General features: G+C 42.8%; 1 protein-coding gene across 1 annotated transcript in view; it reads left to right on the forward strand.

The window, feature by feature from the left end:
- The window catches only part of CDH24 (cadherin 24), a 162,947-nt gene that overhangs the window by 98,437 nt on the left and 41,262 nt on the right, over positions 1-23,248 (forward strand). Inside the window, exons 5-7 of the mRNA XM_063454855.1 lie at positions 12,255-12,422; positions 18,743-18,930; positions 21,495-21,748. Of these exons, the coding sequence (XP_063310925.1) occupies positions 12,255-12,422; positions 18,743-18,930; positions 21,495-21,748 (610 nt within the window). The remainder of the gene's footprint in view (positions 1-12,254; positions 12,423-18,742; positions 18,931-21,494; positions 21,749-23,248) is intronic.

The raw sequence follows: 23,248 nt of genomic DNA on the forward strand, positions 1-23,248 counted from the left end.
AACATTCAACTTTGTGAGAGTCCAAGCAACCGCCTTCCAAGAGAGAAACATGCACGTCCAACAATAATGTCAAAACAAACTCAAGCTGTGTACATGTGTGTACAGGAATAGTAAATAAACCAATTTTTGCAAGTTGCTGATGCCACGTAGTATGCATTTTTGTATGAAGCATTTCAGTGGTTTGTGATCTGGAAACGTTTCTACCAAACTTTAAAGAATGGTTGGACAAAAAAAAAAATTCTATCAGGGGAGAAAAACAAACAGTGAAAGAGGGCCATGAGGGAGAACAAAAAAAGTTTCTCCATCTCAGGGTGTTAGGCCCAGGTTGGGGGGAGAGAAGGCTACTGGGTACAAGGGGAGCCTATATAAATAGTAAAAAACTAAACAAAAAGCAACTTTTTAAGTATGACATTTGAAAGGACAAAAAGCACAAAACAATAAAAAAATAATAATAAAATTAAATAAATATGAAATTATATAAAAAACTATTTTGATTGTATAAATTTAGAAAGTTTTAAGTAATCGAATCGATTTCTGAAATAAACCGTAGAGTCACATATCAAATAAACGTTGGTGTGCAAACTCAAAAGTCTGTCATAAAAAGGAGAAACAAGTCAAGATTCAAAGTAATCCCGATAAATCTCCGGACTGGAGCAGGACTCGATAGTCTGTTTCAGAGATAAAGTTTTCTCAGAACCATACCATAAAAATCAATAAACAGAAGAAGAATCTTAAAATTAAAAGTCTAAAAATAAATAAATAAAATTCCTTTGTGAAGATAGGAAGAACAGGGGGCGGAGCCTGACCTGTAAGCAGACAAGACGTGCCTAGCACAAGCTCCTGCATAAACTCGCAGTATTATGGCAATATCTCGAGACACTGGGCTACAAACTTAAATTTGAGGGGCTCTTCAGAAAGGGGACACACTCCTGCACTGTTAGATACCTGAAGTGAGGCTCAAAACCACCGGGAACCACGACAGTAAATTGAGGCCTGTCAGCATCAGAGCTGGGGAGACGTGGCCAGTTTCCCCATGCTGGATACAGCAGCTAGACACGGCAAGTGACCACAGCAGACCCCCCCCCTTTGGACCGGCGGGGGTTATCCCGGTCCCCACGGGTGGAACCCGCATAGCTCGACTGAAAAGGCACAAAAACTGCTCACTGCAGATCCAAGATGGCGGAAGCATGTCCGGACTTTACACAGGACCAGCAACAGCATGCGGTGGCCCAACAATGCCCTATCGATCGCATGATAAAGCGAATAGATGAGCACTTTGCACATTTATGGGCGCGCTTGTAAGCACGACTCGCAGATTCACTGACCCAAGACCGGGAGATGCAGAGCAACGGAGCAAGGCGGGAGAGGAGTGGGACCCCTCCAGGCACAACTCACCTACCAGCAGCCAAGTCACCCACCCTAAGTCTACCTAGGCTGAAGGCCCGCAAGGCTAAGCCCCTTAAACATCGACCACGGAGACTGAAGGTCCACCGCCGCAGGCGGCAACAGTCCAACAGGAACTTCGGCTGGATCCCAAAAGGGTGAGACTTGGCCTCACTTGTGAGTGTCCGAGTCTGCGGTACTGGGATGCATGCCTTCATGATGGCCTGGGGCAGGAGGGCCACTATCCCCCATGCTTGCCTGGATGCTGCTGGGACTCAACCCCCGTATGACACTCTGATAGTCATGGACATTGGGACCTTAAACGCACTGGACTTGTGCTTTCCGGCATTGGGAGTGGGCTGACGAAACACTCACCTACCAGGGAAGACCCACCATCTACAAGTTGGGACTTACTCACCTACAGATCTTTCCCTTGTTCTTTAAGTTGCCCTCTTGATCGATATAGCTGAGCGATCCATATACCTGTTTGTTCAACTTACATTAATAATTAAAGCACGTATCTTTTCATGCAACAAGCTAGACGCAGCCATGCAGCATTTGCCAGTGGTTTAACTGCATATCCTGATCAGCACAAGTTTAGTTAAATGTCTGTAAGCATGATCTTTATCTTTACTTTGTTTACTAATGCTTCTTTCATGCTGATCATCTTAATGTTTTTCATATCCTGTGGCACTCCTACAATGACTCCAGTAATTGTCTTTTCTAGATCTGCCACTGTCATAACATGTATGACTTTTCTTTAATGATCCCTAGCCATAGTGAAGCTCTGAGGGCCTGCTATACCACGGCATCACCTGACTGGATATCGCCATGTTATGGTGATATTCAGAAACCGCACTCTAGCCCCCCTTAACGTGTTTTAACCTATGTCTAACAACATATTGGCACCTACACATTCCACAAGTATGTAGGCTTAGTTGTTAAAATGTCTCTCATAAACGGAGCAGCGAGCTAGACCTGTAACGTGTGCCACTAGCTGCCACTCTCTGTTGCCAATTGACTAATCATACATATAAGTGTGTCAATAACTACTATGTTTTTTCTTTATGCTAGTTAGTTTAGCTAAATCTCACTTTGTTGGAATAACTGTTTAGTTAAGCATGCAAATTATAAAAAAAATGTGCGAATTGTCACGCCACTGTTTAATCTATGTGAAACCTGAGATACGCTGTTGTGACGCTTGCTGATATGTCTGTAACCCGCCGCACAACAAAAATAAAGAATAAAAAAAAAAAAGATAGGAAGAGCATCTCAACTTGAAGTGTCGAACAACTTACAACCGTGGAAAATGAAGACTGTAGCTCTATGAGCTGGAATCTCAGGAAGTGTCCGATTTGCTTCTCTTGCTGGCCTGCATAGGAGTAGATCGCGAGAGTCTATGAGGCGAAACCTGACGTCTATTCATGGATTTGATGAGTTCCATTCCTTCCTCAGGCGACGTGATTATGAGATTCTGACCATCTATGCGAGAAAGGACTTTAACCGGGAATCCCCATCTATATCTTATCCCTCTTCGTCTTAGCTCCGCAGTGAAAAGTTGAAATTCCCTGCGTCGCCTCATTGTTTGAGCAGAGAAGTCTTGGAAGACCTTCATGCCGCTGTAATCCCCTGTGAGGCCTGACATGCGTACTGCACGAAGAAGTTCCTCTTTAATGTGGTAGTAGTGAAATATTACTATCACATCTATGGGTGCAGCCGCAGGTGCATTGCCGGATTTGAGCAATCTATGGATGCGGTCCAGTAGTAAATCTGTATTATTAGCAGTTGGTAGAGCTGACTTCACCATTGTCTGGAAATAACTTGGAGAATCAATATTATCAGGGATCCCCCTGATCCTTAGGTTATTACGCTAACTTCTATCCTCAGCGTCCGCTAACTTTTCCGCTTGTTGGTGCACTTGCTTCTGGAGCTCTTTTACAGTTTCAACCAGATCCAGGTGAGATTGCTCCTGAGAGTGTAATCTATTCTCTATTATTTCCGTTCGCTGATTAATGCCCTCCATGGCTCCATATAATACTGTGCCTTTAAATGTTTTGGGTCGGACAGCAGAGGCCCCCCCCCCCTGCCGAGACCGACAACCTGGAGCCTGAGGATCCCGATGGGGAGCGTGACCTCACTCTGCCCTCCCCTTTACTTGCTCTAGTGTTAGACCGCAAGCGGCTTGCTGGGTGGTCCTTGCCGCTCGCGGGAGACACAGCACTTCGCTCCAAGCATGCTGAGTGCTTGGAGCACTCTGAGCCGTACACGGAAGTGTCAGCTAGTACGGTCGCTGTCCCGCCGCTCTCAGGATGCTGCGAACGGGTCGTGGCCGCACAGGCATAGGTTATGGCTTGGGAGACCGGGCGGGAGGTAGGAAGGGATTTCCCCGACACCACCAACGAGATTTTTAGCGGCGAAACCAGCCGCGAGACGGGTTTAGAAGCAGGGGAGTGAGCCTGGGAACTTTTACGCACCCCAGCAGCTCCTGCTTCCATTTTCTTCATTCCAGGTATGATTTTTTCAGGTTTTTTGTGCTTCTGCATTGTAGAAATTGGACTGGCTATTTGTAACTTCGGTTAGAGTTGGTCAATTAAGATTAAAATTGGCACTTTTAGAACAAAATTGTCCCCCTTGTCCAGGAGCCTTTCTAAAACGTGGCCATTTAAGTTTGTGGCCAAGACACGCGCCCCCTGTTCTTCATTTCTTCCTGTCTGCTCTACATTTCTTTAAAACATAAGACAAAGTAGGGACTATTTTGTCTTATGGAGGTTTCCTACACCTGATCATCTCTGACCAGCGGAGGAGCAAAGTGTTCTTCATTTCCTGTGGTCAGAGAAATTTTCCCACAATTCTTACCTTTCCTCCGTGATATCGCAATGCTTCTTGTCAGTATTCCCGGACGTCCTGTCCCTTAGACAGAATGCCAGCGAAACTACCGATTTTTTTCCTAACAGAATAAGAACAGTTTCTCCATTCTGATTCCAATCTGATTTGTGTCGTGGCTGCATTTTGCAGCCGCTTAGTAGATAACTCCCTAATTCCCACGGTATTAGGGAGCTATCTACCAAAAGGCTGAAAGACCTAAATTGGTCTTTCAGCCAAATTTACTTATATTAATTAAAGATTACTGAGTATTAGTAAATTCTGCCCCTACTTGCTATATATAAAAAAAAACCCTAGTGTCCCCCCTCCTGAGCCCCCACCCATGTCATTTGAGTGGGAGCTATTAAACTGAAGAAAGGGACCTAGTGTCCCCCCCTGGCCATGAGCGGCAGGGGGGTCCTAAATGACAATGGGGGGACCTATTGTCCCACCCCCTGGCACCCACCCATGAGCAGCAGCAGGGGGCCCCAAATGAAAATGGGGGGACCTATTGTCCCCCCCCGGCCCCCACCTACGAGTGGCATATGGGGGCCCTGAATGAAAATGGGGGGGACACAACATATCGCCCTCCCCCCCTGTCCCCACCCATGAGCAGCGCCTGGGGACCCTAAATGAAAATGGGGGGAACCTATTGTCCCCCAGCCCCCACCTATGATCAGCAGGTGGGGGCCTTGAATGAAAATGTGGTGGACCCATTGCCCTCCTCCCCGGCCTCCACCCAAAAAAATTAAATAAATTCCTACCTACTGCCCTCACCCTAAAAATAGTGAGGGGGGAACAATAAAACAAAATACCTGTAAATAAAACAAACTTACCATTGGATGTCTTCTTTTTTCTAAAAAACGTATTTTTTCAGCCCCAAAAAAAGGCCCCAAAAAAACCCTAATACCCATCAAACTTTGAAAATAAAATAAAAAAACCCAAGAGCAAAAAAAAATCCTGACAGTAAAAAAATATTCCATCTTCACCCATGGAGGGCATGGTGCAGACTGAGGTCCTCAGGGCAGGGAAAGGCTTATAAAGCCTTTCCACGCCCTGAAATTAGGCTCAGAGCACTCTGAGCGTCTCTACATTTACCTGTTACAGCACTCTGATTGGTTGGCTTAAAATCCAACCAGAGTGCTCTGTGTCATTTTATACAGCGTGGGAAAGGTCTTTGGAATTTTCCAATGCTGTATAAATTGACTCATAACCCTCTGATTGGTTGCTTTCAATTTGAAAAGCAACCAATTACAAGGTTTTTAGAAAAAAGAAGACATCAAATGATGTTTGTTTTATTTACAGGTATTTCGTTTTATTGTTCCCCCCTCACTATTTTTAGGGTGAGGGGGTAGGTAGGAATTTAATGTTTTTTGGGTGGGGGGGTGACTAGGGGCTTAGGGATCCCTAGTCACCTGGGGGGTAAAATTTAGAACCCACCGGCTGCCCATGCGTGGGGGCCGAGGGCGGACAATAGGTCCCCCATTGTCATTAATAGCCCCCACCTGTTACCCATGGGTGTGGGTGAAAGGGGACAATAGGTCCCCCCATTTTTATTCAGGGTCTCCACCTGCCGCTCATGGGTGGGGGCCGGGGGCGGAGGACCATAGGTTCCACCTCCCATTTTCATTCAGAGCCCCCACCCACCGCTCATGGGTGGGGCCGGGGGGAGGACAATGGGTCGTTCCCTCCCCCCATTTTCATTTAGGGCCCCCACCCACCGCTCATGGGTGTGGGCCGGGGGGGGGGGGACAATAGGTTGACCCCTATTTTCATTTAGGGCCCCCACCTGCCACTCATGGGTGGGGGCCGGGGGGGATGCTAGGTCCCCCCTTCAGTTTAATAGCCCCCACTCACATGGCATGGGTGGGGGCTCGGGAGGGGACATGCTAGGGGGCTTTTTTCAACAGTGAGCAGCCACTAGACATGCCCCTACTCACGGCACAGCGAGTAGGGGCATTCAGGAGATTTTAATCTCCCTTATACTATTATGGGGGTCATATTGACCCCCATAGAGTGAAGGAGGACATGGGGGCTTAGGAAGTGGTGGGGAGCACTGCTCCCTGTCTATTTTTACATATTACAAGGAGGGAGCTACGCGCCCGTAGCTTCCTCCTTGTAATAAACCAAATGAACCAAGAAAGAGGTCTTCGTTCATTTGTTTAAAATTTCTATTCATTTATTCGTCATTCTGGTAAATGAATGAATAGATGAAATTCCCGTTCGCATGCCCAAGTGTTTAACTGGGCATGCGCGGGAATTTCACAGCGCTATCTACCCACACAAAGATGGCAGTGCCCAGGACCTTGGTCCGGGCAAAGATAAAAAAAATAAGTAAAGTGGGGGCTTAGGGGAATTTTTGGGGTAACTGGGGGGACAATTAGATGTAGTAGAGTCGGGTTAAAAAAAACAAAAAAAAAACTGGGTTCGGCCTTGACAGTGCCGATTTAAAGGATCTTAGGTATGGGGAAGATTTGAAAGTGTGCAGGAGGTCGTTCCATAATTGCAGTTCTTTGTAGGAAAATTAGGATCAATCTGCTTTCTTTTTGTATTGAGGTAGACTAAATAAAGTGCTGGTACTGGATCAGAGGTTATAGAAGGTGGGAACAGCCAGGGAGAGCATTCTGCTCAGGTAGGGTGGAGCTTCCCAGAAAAGTTCTTAAACATAAGGCTGGAAAGATGAATGGATTGGAATTCCAGTGAAATTCCAACACAGTGAAATTTTTTATTTTATAAAGATTCTATCTTTATGAAATACAATTTTTTTGGGGGTGGAGGGGGCGGGGAGGGGGGTGGTGGTGACAGTGTCACTTTAAAGGACCACTAAAGTAACTCAGATCACTTCTAGTGAAGTGGCCTGGGTGCACTGGTCCTGTCCTTTTAACCTTGAAATATAAAATATTGCAGTTTTTTTGTACTTTGCGGGGTTAAATCCACCTCTAGTGGCTGTCTTCTTGCCAGCCACTAGAGGCACTTCCACTACACTGACTGAGATAAACACGGTCATGTGACGCTAAAGCCCCCATTAAAAAGCATTGATTCTTTGTGGAGTATTTGATTGGACCCATCACGAAGCAGACTGCATCTCTTGTCTACAGCCTTTGCAAGCCCTCCCCTTCTTCCTTAACAAAGACTGTCTGTCCAATCAGAGACTTTCCAATGTAGCTCAATGAGAAGTATTTGCAATACAGGTGCTCAGAGCAATTGCTGCCTCTTGAGTTTAGCTCCACTGAGCTAACGCAACCAGGAAGTAACAAGACTTTGTTATTTGACAGTTGGGGAGGTGAAACAAGGTTCATTTGCAAAAGTGCCAAATTCTATTGAAATCTGCACTTTTTGTAAACTGAAAAAAGGCCACACTCTTCACACATAATATACTCCAGCAAGCTAAAGTGTTTAGGTGTTTAGACAGGGCCGGACTGGGCATTAAAAGCAGCCCTGGAAAAAAATTTTTTACCAGCCCCATAATGCGTCGCGCCAGCATAGTGTGCAGATACAGAGTTAGAAAAGAGAACTTAAAATTAAAAATGATTACTCCAACGTAAAAAAAGCACTCATATGGTTCAAAATAAACAAAAGTGCTGATTTATTTTAAGCAGATGTGCCTTTGCATGTAATCAATGTTTCAGTCCAACTACCATGACATATTAAGGAAAGCTTGGTAATGGGACTGAAATGGTGAATGTATGTTGGGCACAACTGTAAAAAAATTACGTTATCTTGTTTACTTTGAAGTCCTGTGGGTGCGCTCTTCACTTTTAAATATGTTATTGTGCTGGAGTGTGCACCTACCTAGCAACAAGACTGGGCCAATATCTGCTCATTACATATGGTACATATTAATGACATTTCTCTGTGTATTATGCATATATAAATGTACATTAATATATGTGTAAATATAATAGACATAATTATATATATATATATATATATATATATATATCTAATACACACATTAATATACATGTCATATACCAGTGGAGGATCCAGAGCCTGATCCCGGGAGGGGCACTTGTAGATTATTTAAAGAAAAAATCCATGCACAATAACCACTACTGCTCTGTGTAGTGGTTATGGTGCAAGGAGTGCCGGTGTTCTATCAGTCTGCTATACCTCGTCAGATTTCTATACCCTCGGCACTTCCGGGGAGGGGAAGCAGCTGGATCCTGTGCTGCACATGCGTGCTAGCACTCCTGCTACTCCTCCACAGCCAGGTCCTGGAAGGTAAGTAAAACTAGTGTTACACTTTCATTATATTTAGTGCATTCACTAAGCTTAGGCACACGGGACATTTAGGGTTAAGTGAGGGTTCAAATTAGGGTTAGGTAAGTGCTTCTAACCTCTCTCACTCTCTATTCTTACCCTAACCCTTGGGGTAAGGGTTAAAATAGAGTGTGAGAAATCCCTATTTAGTGATATTCCCCTATTGTGAAATATCACTCAATGTGAACAAGTCCCTAATCCTAACTCTAATTTGAACCCTAACATTAACCCTAAATGTCCCATGTCCTAAGCTTAGTGAATGCACTAACTATAATGAAAGTGTAAAACTAGTTTTACTTACCTTCCAGGACCTGGCTGTGGAGGAGTAGCAGGAGTGCTAGCACGCATGTGCAGCACAGGATCCAGCTGCTTCCCCTCCCCGGAAGTGACGAGGGTATAGAAATCTGACAGGTATAGCAGAATGATAGAACACCGGGACCCCCTCACAGAGTAAGTAGTCAAACCGTTTAAGAACAGTTTGACAACTTACCTGGGGTTTGCTGGGATATGGGGCTGTAGTAGGGTATAGGAGCAGTGGTACAATGTGTGAGGGGTGCAGTGTGTGTGAAAGGTTCAGTGTATGTGTGTGTGGGGGGTGTAGTGTGTGAATGTGTAGCGTGTGTGGGGAAATGTTTGTATGGGGGGGCTGTGAATGTGTGTGTGTGCATGGGGGCAGTGTGTATGGAGGCACTGTGTGTGTGTATGAGGCAATGTGTGAATGTGTATGGTGTGTGTGTGGGGGCAGTGTGTGTATGGGGGGCAGTGTGTGAATGTGTATGGTGTGTGTGTGGGCAGTGTGTATATGGGGGGCAGTGTGTGAATGTGTATGGTGTGTGTGTGGGGGCAGTGTGTCTATGGGGCTAGAGTTCACTCTCAACACTGCGACCACCAGGAACTCCAGGGCTAGAGTTCACTCTCGTGAGAGCCGGAGCAGTGCCGTGGTAACCGCGGCAACGCTTTGTGCTCGTGCGAGAAGGACGCAGAGGAGCTGCAGGCTGACCTCCCGGGTCCTTTCTCCCTCCCCTGCCGGCTCCACCCTTTCCCTTTGTCTCTCTCTCCCCCACATCTATCTTCCTCTCTGTCTCTCTCTCCCCCTGTCTCTTTTTCCTCCCTCCACCATCTCTCTTTCCCCCCTCTGTCTCTTTCCCCCATCCTTTCACTGTGCCCCTCTATTTTATTTGCCCCCTCCCCTTGTGTCTCTTTATGTCCCCTTCCCCTTGTGTCTCTTTATTTCCCCCCTCCCCTTGTGTCTCTTTATTTCCCCCCTCCCCTTGTCTCTCTTTATTTCCCCCCTCCCCTTGTGTCTCTTTATTTCCCCCCTCCCCTTGTGTCTCTTTATTTCCCTCCTCCCCTTGTGTCTCTTTATTTCCCCCCTCCCCTTGTGTCTCTTTATTTCCCCCTCCCCTTGTGTCTCTTTATTCCCCCCCTTGTGTCTCTTTATTTCCCCCTCCCCTTGTCTCTCTTTATTTCCCCCCTCCCCTTGTGTCTCTTTATCCCCCCCCCTTGTGTCTCTTTATTTCCCCCCCTTGTGTCTCTTTATTCCCCCCTTGTGTCTCTTTATTTCCCCCCTCCCCTTGTGTCTCTTTATTCCCCCCCATTGTCCTTGTGTCTCTTTATCCCCCCCTTGTGTCTCTTTATCCCCCCTTGTGTCTCTTTATCCCCCCCTTGTGTCTATTTATCCCCCCCTTGTGTCTCTTTATTCCCCCCCCTTGTGTCTCTTTATTCCCCCCCCCTTGTTTTTCTTTATTTCCCCCCCTTGTGCCTCTTTATTTCCCCCCCCTTGTGCCTCTTTATTTCCCCCCCTTGTGCCTCTTTATTATCCCCCCCTTGTGTCTCTTTATTTCCCCCCCCTTGTGTCTCTTTATTCCCCCCTCCCCCTCCCTTGTGTCTCTTTATTCCCCCCCCCTTGTGTCTCTTTATTCCCCCCCCTTGTGTCTCTTCATCCCCCCCCTTGTGTCTCTTTATTCCCCCCTCCCCTCCCTTCCCTTCCACTCCCCTCCCCTCCCATTTACCTGATTGAGTGGGGCTGGGGCCGGCCGCATTCCGCGCTGGAGCCGCCGGACCGGGTGGCAGCCTCGCCGGTCCGGCGGCACTCCTTTCACTAATGCAGACACGCTGGGGGCTGATGGAGGAGGGAGGAGCATGTCTCTGTACCATGCTCCCTCGCGGTTCCTGTGCTGGGAATTGTGGGAACCGCGAGGGAGCATGGTACAGAGACATGCTCCTCCCTCCTCCATCAGTCCCCAGCGTGTCTGCATTAGTGAAAGCAGTGCCGCCGGACCGGCGAGGCTGCCACCTGGTCCGGCGGCTCCAGCGCGGAATGCGGCCGCCGACCGGCCCCTTCAGAGTATGTGCCACCGGACCGGCCACCCGGTGGCACATACTTGTTCAGAGCAGCCCCCAGGTGCCGCGGCCCACCGGGAAAATTCCCGGTATCCCGGTGGGCCAGTCCGGCCCTGTGTTTAGAGTGTCCGTTTAAATCTCTGTCATTTTGTTTTCAACTATTTTGTAAAAATCACTGCAGCCATAAGCTGAAACTCTTACTCATATATATGACAGGAGGGAGCAGTTACAAAAGCACTTACCCGGCAAAGCAGACACATTCTATACAACCCTGTCTCTCTGAGAAACAGCTAAAAGACATGCGTAGTCGTTTCTGTAGTTCCATTCATGAAAATCATGAGTTTTTAGTAAGCAGGTATCAGCTGTGCAGACGCTGCTATCAGCTTGAAAGCACTGTAATTTGCGTTCTAATTCAAATTTTCGAATTAATGGAACTATATAAAAATGCTGAACTGAATATCACAAACCCTGCCTGCCTGCTTTTCAGTGGTTTATGAATTGTGTCCAGGACTGCTATTGAAAATAGTGGCACATCTATGATTAGGTGAGAAGTTATAGCTACTTCCTAGTCTGGACAAAACTCATATTACTTATTTAGTAAAGAGTCAATGGGAATTTGCAGCAAATACAGAAGCTCAAATGTGAGTATCATATATGTTATTTTCTTTTATTTTTCAAATTAATTTTATGCCAACATTTTTTATGTGTGTGGTGCATTAAAATGTGGGTGAGTTCCAGCTATCAATGTCCTTTTAATGCACCTTTCTAGGCATTGCCTTAAATCCATTTACCAATGTAACATGTAAGGCACTGTTAAATTGCAAAAGAGGCAAACGAGGTCTTTGTAAATGGCTGATTAAGTCATACCCTGGTTAAGCGCTGCTGGAGATCAGAGAGCTATGCGACGGCAGATATCTAACATGGTTTCAGAAATTAACTCAAAAGAGTCATTCAAAATGTCAAAGGATTTGCAGGAACCTTCATGATCAAGATTAGCATACCTGGAGATTTTTAGATTTTCAAAGCTTTTAAAAATTTGCATCTGCATGCTGGAGAATAATGAATGGTAATACCTTTTTAATCAAGGATTATTTTGACATTTGTTAAAACACAGGAGTACAGTCTGTCTTTTTCATTATTAAACTGGCTAAGTGAAAATCTTTCAGTTTTTAAAACATCCTATCTCAAGCTCTATGACATCTCTGCCAATTTGTGTAGATTCCTGTAGTGTCAAAACCGTTTTAGGATAACAAGCGTTTGTCTTCTTTTCCTTTCCAACCATGCATCTATCCTATGTCATTCCCTGTCTCTGATTTACCTGTGTTGATACCTCCAGAGCAATTAACCCCCTTCCTATACATGAATCTTTTCTGCTTTTAAAAGCTTACTTTCTGCCTCTGCAGGTGTGATCCGTACTGCAATTCCAAATATGGATCGTGAAACCCAAGATGAGTTTCTGGTTGTCATCCAGGCCAAGGATATGGGAGGTCATGTAGGAGGGCTTTCAGGTTCCACCACAGTGACGGTAACATTGACTGATGTCAATGACAACCCACCAAAGTTCCCACAGAGTAAGGACAATGATACTGTCAGGCCTGGCTCCAAGTCACTTTTCAAAAGAGAATCTATGTTTTTAAAGGAACTGACACATTTCAGTTTTGATGTTAACGATCCTAGTTAAAGCATGTCTGTCACTGAAACTTTCTTGTCATAATTGCTGTTGCTAACAAGACCATCTTATATGTCTCCCATAAATACATGGTCCGTATGTCTGCAGCGTCATTAACATAATGCAAAACCAAAACTGCCACAACAAATGGATGCTGCTAAGATATAGTGGGATATTTATTTTTGATCAAGGAGTTTATGGTTGGAATAAGGATGGTTGGAATAAGTATGACTAAGGGAACCTCTTTCAAGGGGCTGTGGTCTTTAACTTCCTTAATTCTCAGTAAGACAGTGTACCCTAAACCAAAGTCTCTCTCCAGATTATAACACTCCTTAACGCTAAGTTTCTATATCTATAAAGACAGGTACAACCTTTTTCTTTGCCGGTGTAAGAATGCTGTGGTCATATGAACTATTTTATGGCAATTTTTAAAATCAATTTAATTTGACATTTTTAAAGTGAATTCTGCCATTATTTTTGACGTTTGTTGATTTCATTTGCCTGAGATGAGACACAAATCATTGGAAATGTAAGGTGATTTGCATTATATAACTTGCCTGTACCTTTCAGAAGCCAGCGGTGATATTAGAGTGGTAGCACATTCTGTTTATCATGGAATTGTGGGAATGGCACATTAGTCTCTCTGAGAACACTGGATCCTTGACACTGGTGCAAGAATGAAGTCATATATCAGTGTTAACTTTATGGTCCAGCTCACCATGTTGCACAGGAGCAGGGAGACACAGATAAAAACGCCTAAACTAATGCTCAGTTCTTGCAATCCCTTTTTTACAATGCCCAGTAATTGCCCTCTTTTTTACAGTAGAAGATTAACTAGAGGCAGGGAGATCATATGAAGTAAAAGATAAGTACTAAAGTTACACACATAGAGACTGATAGAAACATCATAAAAGAGGGCAGGTGCAGACATATATGATGACGGAACAAAGAGACACTGGGGAGATAGTTAAAAAGGGGGCCTCGGGGACAGATGAGGACACAGACTTAAACTAAAGTGGCCAGTATGAGAAAGAATTACATATGGGGGTGCAAAGCAAGACAGGGACAGACCTATATAAAGAAGAGCCTCAAAAACATTCAGGGCTCGCCTGAAAGATACAGACCATGAGTAGGGAGACAGTGGATAGTGAGACATGGAAAGATAGACAATGACCTTTGAGACAAACGTAAGAGAGTTGAGAGATTTAGAACGAAAACAAATTTATAAGCAAAATTAAAAGACAAAATAAATTGGTGAAGATAAATGTAGATTGTAACGGAGCTCCCTGTACCCACCCCAGCTTGGTACCTCTGCCAAGGACTGCTTCCTAGATGGAACAGGGGACAAACCTTTAGCACTCCTGCCCCCAGTCTGTAAGGATCTTACCTTGATGATGAGTCCGACACGCAGAGTTAAAGCTCCCCTTGCAATTATACACAAGCCAGGGGGACTCAAGGCAGAAATCCCCAAGGCTGTGAACCAGCGCACTGGGGCTGATAACAACCAGTGCTTCCACGTTCGAAGTACAGACAAGGAGAATCCAAAGAAGTGGTCAGGGACGGAACCGAGGTCAGGACAGGCAGCAGACAGGCGGAAATGAAGGTCGAGCATAAGTTCAAAATCAGGAGTCAGAGGAAAAACAGGATACCCAAACAGGAACAACGATCTGACCCCGATCAATAGCCAAGGTGGGGTTTATATAGGCTGGTATTAGCAGGTATTAGGAACAGGTGAGTCAGTCCAAGAGTGCAGGTTCAGGCTACTGGATACCTGGAACAAGCAGATAATACACAGACACATGGAACCAAGGATAAGGCCACTGGCTGGGATGCAGGAGACTCAGGTTCAAACCCAGCCAGGACAAAACCCACAATTATAGCGGAGGGCACGACAGTAGTTGTGACACAGTCACAGTAAATTGACTCGGGTCCTGGAAACGAATGGAGAACTTGCTCTATCCACTCCCAGGCACTGGATGACACTCAGTCCTGGGAGCTCAGTCCCCATTGAATCCTCAATGCTGGAACAAGCTTGAACAGTGATTAGCCCTTTCCCCTTTCCCCTTCCAGTAACCAGAAGACACATAGTTCTGCGAGTACAAGCTGGAATATTTTAAACTGGGCAGATGGCCTGTTTCTATACATTTCTGAACACAGACAAGCACGCCCATGACACTCCCACACAAAAGAGGATAATCCCTCCTATATGCCTGGGAGAGAATTGAGTCAGGAAGTGTAAAAAACTCAATTATCTCCAGGCACAAAAAACACACATTTCACAGACACTCTAAAAGCACCTTTAAACTACATGAAAACCCCACAAAAGTTATATCTCCTGATAGCGCCGATCTGGGTGACCAACATATCCAAAAATCACCCAGATCGGTTCGGATGTTCGGGATTTACATGGAAGTCATAATTTGATCGACCGCACATGAGGTTCCTGCCCAGAATAGTTCCAGGGGAAAAGTGGTAGCGGTCGATCAAGTTTGATAATTTAAAAGAGAACAAACTACTGAACAACATCCATTGCCATACCGTGGAGCTTGTTCCCTTCATCCAGACGAACTATTCCACCGAACAGTGTTCTTCTAAGTTATATAATACTGAACACAGGCGATTATGGAAGTCCAGTGGTGTTCGGGAGTTTCGGTATCTGATTTTAGTTCCATGAACTCGACGACCAAACACTGCTGCCTGCGTTCATGCGAACATGACTGCCCCTCGTAGTCGTTCATACGAATTGTGGCGAACAATTAGAACACTGAGGTGAGAACCGTTCCAAGGTGTTGATAGGGGTTAACAAGCTTCCGGGTGGTCCCTGGTTCGAGCGGTTGTTCAGTTCACGAACCAAGCCAGTTAAATAGTCTTTTACAGGTTCCTCCAGGAGCTCGTAGCAAACTCACATGGGAAGGGGAGTTTGTCACAGATAATATTTAAGGGTTAAAAAAGAGACTGAGACTGTGTTAATGAATATGGCAGACATAACATGAAAACTGAAAAAGGCTGATAGAGAAATAGGTAAGATGGGAAGAATACTGACACAGAGAGTAGAAAAACCGACAGAGATAAGTTGAAAATAAACCCAGATAAGATATTTACTAAAGTGGTAATTGTAAGGGAAATGTAAAATTATAGGGAAAAATGGCCAAGATGGAGTTATTTTCAAATTTGACTATTTTGACCTAAATTTAAAATCCCTTTGGGCCATTCCCAACAGTTCAATGTAAAGTGAATAAATCTATGAAAAAAAGAAATGAGATAGCAAGTTAGAATGTTCTCTTGTCTGTCTCTCAATTTACTGTTCCTACTTATTTGTCACTTGCAGGGTTATCTAATAAAGTGATAATTGTTGAGAATTTTAAATTTTACACAAAAAAACAGTAGCTTGAACTGGAAGCATTCACTTTGAATTACAGCCAGTTCTCACATTAGTAAATAAGTTTGTCTCTCAATCTTTCTGACTTTCTAGACATGATTCAATCTCCCCAGCACCTTTCCTGGCATATCACTATCAGGAAAGGAGTTGAATTAATGGTAACAAGATTCTGGCCGAGTAGGACATCTATGTTCCTGTGCTACCCTAATGAAATGAAGCGCCTAAAGGTCCATTGAAATGAGAGACTTACTAAACCCCTGTACCAAAGCAAAAAAATATATGTGAACTATTGTAGGAGCTTTTTCAGGACTGATGTTTAATTTGAAGCTAAGCAATGTAAACTTAGATAACACTTACTGTAATAGAAGAATGTAAGAGAGAACAGGTGATGTAAACATATGGAATGAAAGTATACAGCTCAGTTATGTTGGAGTGTAGAGGTAGAGATACATTCATAACCGCTGTGTTAAGCAGAGCGCAAAATTGCATCTTTGCGTTTACACCTGCAGATGCACCATAAAACCCTTGTTTAGACACATTTACACAAACTAAAATGCCACTTTTATGACTGTTTTGATTTCTTTTTATGTCTAACACACACAGCTCACAATTTCAAGTCATACACTGTAAGACTTAAAGGGTATTTGCCAGTAGGTCCATAGCACCATTTTGCAGGAGTACACACTGATCAGCCACAACATTATATCCACTGACAGGTGAAGTGAATAATATTTATTATATCATTACAATGGCACCTGTCAAGGGATATTAGGCAGCAAGTGGAAAGTCAGTTCTTGAATTTCATGTGTTGGAAGCAGGCAAAATGGGCCAGCAAAAAGATCTGAGTGACAAAGGGCAAAATAGTGATGGCTAGACAACTCTCCAAACCACAAGCCTTGTTGGGTGTTACCCATCTGCAGTGATTAGTACCTAGCAAAAGTGGTGCAAGGAAGTACAACTGGTGAACCAGTGTCAAGGTCATGGGCACCCAAGGCATTGACCTATCTTGTTTGACCAAACCGAAGAGCTACTGTAACTCAAATTGCATAAAACCTTATTGCTGGCCATGATAGAAAGGTGTCAGAACACACAGTGTATCACAGTTTTCTGTATACAGGGCTTTGTAGCTGCAAACCTGTCACTGCAAGCACATTCAATGGGGACTAGGGATGTGCATGGGCAAAATATTTGGTCTGGGACTTCGGAAATTCGCCAATTCCCTAAGCCTAACCCTGACCTTACTCCTAACTCTAACCCCAACCCCACCCGGGTAGTGTTAGGGTTAGATTCCTGTCATCATGCTCTTGATTTTCCCTCCCTCTCCTGTTTTGCCACTTTTCAGAAATCCGAAGCACTTCGGCACTTCCGAAATTCAGCAATTCAGCAGAATTTAAATTCGGACCGAAACAAATTGCACATGTCTAATGGGGATGTGAGCCTCAGCACTGGATCAGGGAGCAATATAAGAAGGTTGCCTCGTTTGATGAATAATGTTTTCTTTTAGATGAGGTGGATGACTGGGTGCATTGTTTACCTGGGAAAAAAAATTACAGCAGGTGTGTGTGTCTCATTCAGACTGGCAAGTGTGCTATTGATCATCCATTGCCTGTGACATTTCAAAGGAGCTAGTTAAATGTTAAAGCTAATTTAAATTGTTTGGGGAGGAGTGTTGTGGTGCCTACTTAGCCACTATTCCTACCTAACTCAGCCTGCATGTTTGCCAGACAGATTTATAAGGTAGAAATATCACAATTTCCTCTATCGTATTCATCAAATAGACATACCGTAGATATGCAGAAAAACTTCATAAAAAAAAAAAATGATGAATCATATCAAAGTTAATAATGTCGTTTGATTAGAGGTCATGTTAAAGAGTGGCTGTTGTGTGCACTTCTCCAGTGAGATCACAACATTACATACAGGGTGAAAATGTAATCCTGGGGAGTAGTAAGGTTTGCAGTGGTGGGTAAATTGAGTAACTTTTAAGGCGTGTCTGGTAACATAGGACTTGAACATTTAAGAATATATAATAGATATATATATATATATATATATCATGGTTCTGATCAGGTCAGACAGGAGACTTATGCCGGGCCTTACTTCAAGTAGTTTATTAGATTTTTCAGACATGGTTCAGACAAAGGAAACAATATGAATAATCAGATTAACAGAAAAGGAATAATAAAGATAAAGGGGGGGGGGGGGGGGACAGAATTACAGGTGAGTAAGTAGAAGGTGGAATAATAGGTTTAGGCAATATGTCCCAAAACAGGAATACAGGAAATAGGAAAACAATTAGTACAAACTAAACAGGAATATAAAGGGATAAAGTATAAAAGGTTGAAGCAAAGCAATTGAGGTGATCAGCCTCTTTGGATTATAAACAGCAATGCAGATTCAGGGTTTTTGAGGATACTTGCAAATAATAATGTCCAGAATATACCAGGCAGGTTGGGAGGAAAAACAATATGAAACCAAAGTCCAGTTTAGAAATAAAACAGGGTAGAATTGGATGAATCAAGATGGTAGCAGGTAAGTACGGTTGGAGCAGGATGTCAGTATTCAGTTGAGTTAGGTACAGGTCTTTATCAGGTAATAACAAATCACAGTAAGAGCCAGGAGCAGAACACAACTTCTCTCTCTCAATGTCAAGGCCCTGTTGTGAGCAGGGTGTAGCCTTATGAAGCCTCTTCATTAGTCCAGGCAGGTGAGGATGATAAGGTGACTGAGGAGACTAGTGGCTAGGGAGGCCACTAGAGATGAGGAACAAGTATTGGATTTAAAGGAACAGAAATAAACAATATGTTTTATTTTTTTAACATTTAATTTTTCACCCTCTGCAGATTTGTACCAGTTCACTGTAATGGAGGATACTACTCCAGGCTCTCTAATTGGCCGCCTTAGAGCGCATGACCCAGACATTGGTGAGAATTCAATGATGTCATACAGTATCCTGGATGGTGATGCTGGGGACACATTCACTGTCATATCAGACTCTGCTGGGCAGGACGGCATTCTGAAGGTTCAGAAGGTAAAATGGGCATTGCTTCTTCCACAGCCCCTTGCTGAATAGTTAGAGTAGAAAATAAAGTTACTTGGGAGAGATATGTATTTTCTTTTTACTAATACAGATCAAGGAATATGCCTATTTGCACCTGCTATGGCACTGGCATGTATATTTAATGACCCCTTACACTTTATGTACACAGCAGTGAGGCCAAGACATTTATTTAAGGTTTCTAGATGAACAGAGGATGTTATAGGGATGGCAGGTATTATTAAGCCATTCAGTATAGAAAGTCTTTATCTGTTCACTAAGGTGAGTAAATTGCCGATTTTATCAGGAACACTTATAAAAAATGCATACTTCAAAACTGCAATCAGTAAGGTGTAGATAGAGTTCCACAGATTTTATTTTATCCAGTGCAGTATTAAAGTATCTATTTTTTACAAGTATCCCTGATTAAACCACCCACGTGGCTATTCTGCACAGACGTGTCTCTTCTTAATTTATTTTTATTCATGAAAAAAATAGTCTATAGTAAATGATCGTGGTTTTTGAAAAAAATATTGGTGACACACGAATGGGCAGCAGAGACGGGATTTGTCACAAGAGCAAGATATTTTCTCAGACTTCGAAATATCACCCAGAGGATTATTCTCCTTTCAAAAATGGTTTGCTTTATTTCTCAAAGTTTTGTCTGAATTTTTAGGAATACTTCTATCAGACATGCATGCCTTTTGGTTTTATTATCTACAAAATGCTTTACAGAAGCTGAAATCTGCCAAGTTATAACAATAATTAAATAGACACTAGAATTGACCCAGTCTTTTTTAAGGAGGTGTAAAGGTTCTGCATCCAAGTATATGTAAAGCAACTCATTACAAATAATGAAAAATAGCAAACATATGCTTACATTTGAAGACCCTGCTTTTGTGTCAATTCCACAGGCTTTGCCTCGTTTGCAGATAGTTCTGCCTTGCCAGTGAATCATGATGCTCCTATACCTAGTGCTAAGGGTACATCAGGGATTCATGACAGTTGTATTTCATTTATAAGCTAACACCTCATACTTTATGCAAGGAGATTAGGGAGGTAATAAATTATGCAAGAAGCATAGGTTGTTATGGTGCTTGTCCCTTTAACTTTAATTATAAACAATGTTTACCTTTGCATGTTTACATGTCTGGACTGCGTAACAGTGTCTAAAAATTAAAATATGTAAGTGCCATTTTTTCTTTTACTTTAAAAGGGTATAGTTGTTTCATTATCATTTAACTGAGCTGTTTTGTGGTAAAATACTGTCTAATGGTTAAATCATTTATCTTGAAAAACAATTACACAGATTGAAACATATAAACTATAGATTTTTATAAATACATTTAATTAAACAGATAATGGATTAGGATATTGGATCATTATCACAGCCAAAAGCATAGAAGCTTAATTTAATGGTGTTACTCTAAGGAATACCTTATCACTGATACATTACAAGTGCTGTAATTAGACACATTGACTCATTATCCAGATAACAGGGATCTAATCCCGAACACAGAGAAACATCTCTACCATGACTTAAAAAAACAAAAAAAAGAGATATAAGGATGAAGAATTGGAAATTAATATTGTAAGTGAAGATAATTACGTAATGAAGTCTAAATATGAATGTTTTAAAAGACCTGACATTTTTCTGTTTGTGATGTTTTAACATTACATCCGCCTCCGTAAACAGTACAAATGCCTCGTATTTACAAACAGTAAGTCGAAGTGAATGGATTCACATCAGCCAACTCAACTGGGAATTGTGTGCTGCCATTTTGTACAAATAGCTTTGTATTTTGTACGCGCTTACGCGCTTAACGATTTGTCCTCTTCCTGTGGGTTGTGTCAAATCCAATAGAGTAGATAGTTCACTTTGTCTTAAGCAGGAACTCGGCTGGGAAAGGTCATGAAGGCACATGTGATATGTAAGATAAATTATATTTGTCTACACACATATAATATATAGACAGACTTTGCAGCCAGTAGAAGATCCAGGTTATTCAATTTCTAATTAGATTATCATTTTGACAATGCCATTATAGCTGTTGTTTCTCGTAGCCATCATTTTGCATCCTCATTTAATATATGTATCATTTTTATTATTCTTTGTTTCATCTGTCCCATTTCAGAAATGCAATCTGCATCCACATTCCCCCATGTGTGAATGTTATTACACAGCAATTGTCCTCCAAGCACACCATAAACACTATAGCATGCTGTAATGGTTATGGTGCCATGAGTGCCCTGGCTCCCACTCCACCAATGTTAGTAGTCAGAATGTTTTAGAATGTATTGATTTCTTATCTACCTGGTTTCTTAGATCTACCTGGTGCTGCTCCGTGCCTCAACTACAGCCTTCAGAGAGCCATAATCTGTCTGAGCTAATCCTGGTGGTGACACTCTCAGTCAATGAGCAAACTTTGTATTGTAGGGTTTAGCACAGGAGATTCTAACGGGAGCTCATCTCTCGGTTATTCACTTATTGACCAATTCTGAGTATTCCATCATCTCTAAACCCCTAACACAATGTTATTATTTTCCTGTCTCTGCAGCCTCTGGATTATGAGTCACGTCGTTCCTATACATTCCGGGTGGAAGTGATGAACACAGCCATAGACCCACAATATATTCGCCAAGGTCCATTTAAGGATGTAACAACAGTGAGGGTGACAGTTGGAGATGTGAACGAGCCCCCTGTTTTTTCCCATAATCATTACACCTTGAGCGTGCTGGAGAATATGCCCCGTGGGGCACTTGTGGGAGTTGTGCAGGCTCGAGATCCAGATGTACGCAGCAGTTCAATCAGGTACCTGCCTTCAGAACTGCTAGTTACTGACATTCTTTGCCACTTTACACATACAGAAACAGTGAATGTAACCAGAATGAGAACCAGTAGACTATTATAGTACCTCTGTCACCTGAAATATTCAATACATAAAGTCAAAAATAATCCTACAATATTCAAAATATATTACTATTATTTTCCTGTAAGCCAAGCATTGTAAATTTAGCTGCAAGAACGCACTGCAAATCTTACAGTTTTTTAGTTTTCTAGTGTGTCAAAATAATGGACAGGAACAGTCATAAAATGAATATTGATTGATCCGATTTATTGGCATGTATGATGTTCAGTTCACTGGGAAATTTCCATAGTAATTTCCATACCAGAAGCAATTCATTATTAGATATAAAATCAAGTCAGCGTTGCTAGAAGGTAAAAAAAAAAAAAAAAAAAAGCAGGGACTCCAACCCAGGGGTAAATTGTATAGCCCATTTTGTATATATATTGACTCAAGTTCCTCCTAAGACTAGACAGATACAATGCTCAAATTCCAACCCTAATGTGTTCTATAAATGACACTGTGACAACATTTAGAGTATTACATGGACTTATATTTATAAGCGTGGACATTTGTTGTATGAACCCCACATTGTGCTCTATTAACCCTTTAACCCACTGCATTAAAACCCTACACCCACAACAATACCATTACATTGTTCTCTAAATATGTTGCTGTAAAGTGGCACTGTTACAAATTATAGAATTGAAAGTGTTATTTCTTGCCCTGGGCAATTCCCTCCCTTCTATTGAGCTAAAATACCAGGAAGTGATAGCACCGGTTGTTTGATTGACAGCCAGGTGTCTGAAACAAGACTAATTTGTAAAAGTGTAAACTTCTATTAAAATCTTCACTTTTTCTAAAAAGCATTTCTACAAGCTGGTGTTTCCGATGCAATAACCAAGTCAGACTCTGTTCTTCACTCAAATGTGTCTTATAGAAAGAGTTTGAGTGGACGACGGCTGCATTTTGTTTCACATCCATAGCTTGTCTCCAATGTATTTCTGAGATGCATTGGACTATACGAGAATGTGTCAGGTTTGCTGACGAATGAGAAGGTAGAGCAGGTGGCTACGGCAGTGGTGTGTCTGCGCTGGAAACAAGATAAGTAAACTTTATAAAACATAACCTTTTCGCCAGCAAAGGGGGTTGACAGAGATCACAGCAATGGAAGGAAACTATTAGTCTAAAAAAAAAAGATAATTATTTTTTGGATTATAGATTCCTTTTAAATATGGAAATTCTCACTAAATTGCAGAACATGCACTCAAAAGAACTTAATGTGAAAAAAAGATATCTGGAGAACGAGGATCCATGTAGTGCAGATTTATTAAAATATTACGAGCAACGCATGCAAACCATATTAAGCAGCAGTGGGCACCAAAAAAAGGGGAGGGGGTGGAAACTGGGAACTGAATGCATTTCACGTTACTACTGGATGCTTTCTCAATATCCCTTTAAATGTG

The sequence above is a fragment of the Pelobates fuscus genome, chromosome 5 (assembly GCF_036172605.1).
Source record: "Pelobates fuscus isolate aPelFus1 chromosome 5, aPelFus1.pri, whole genome shotgun sequence".
NCBI lineage: Eukaryota > Metazoa > Chordata > Amphibia > Anura > Pelobatidae > Pelobates > Pelobates fuscus.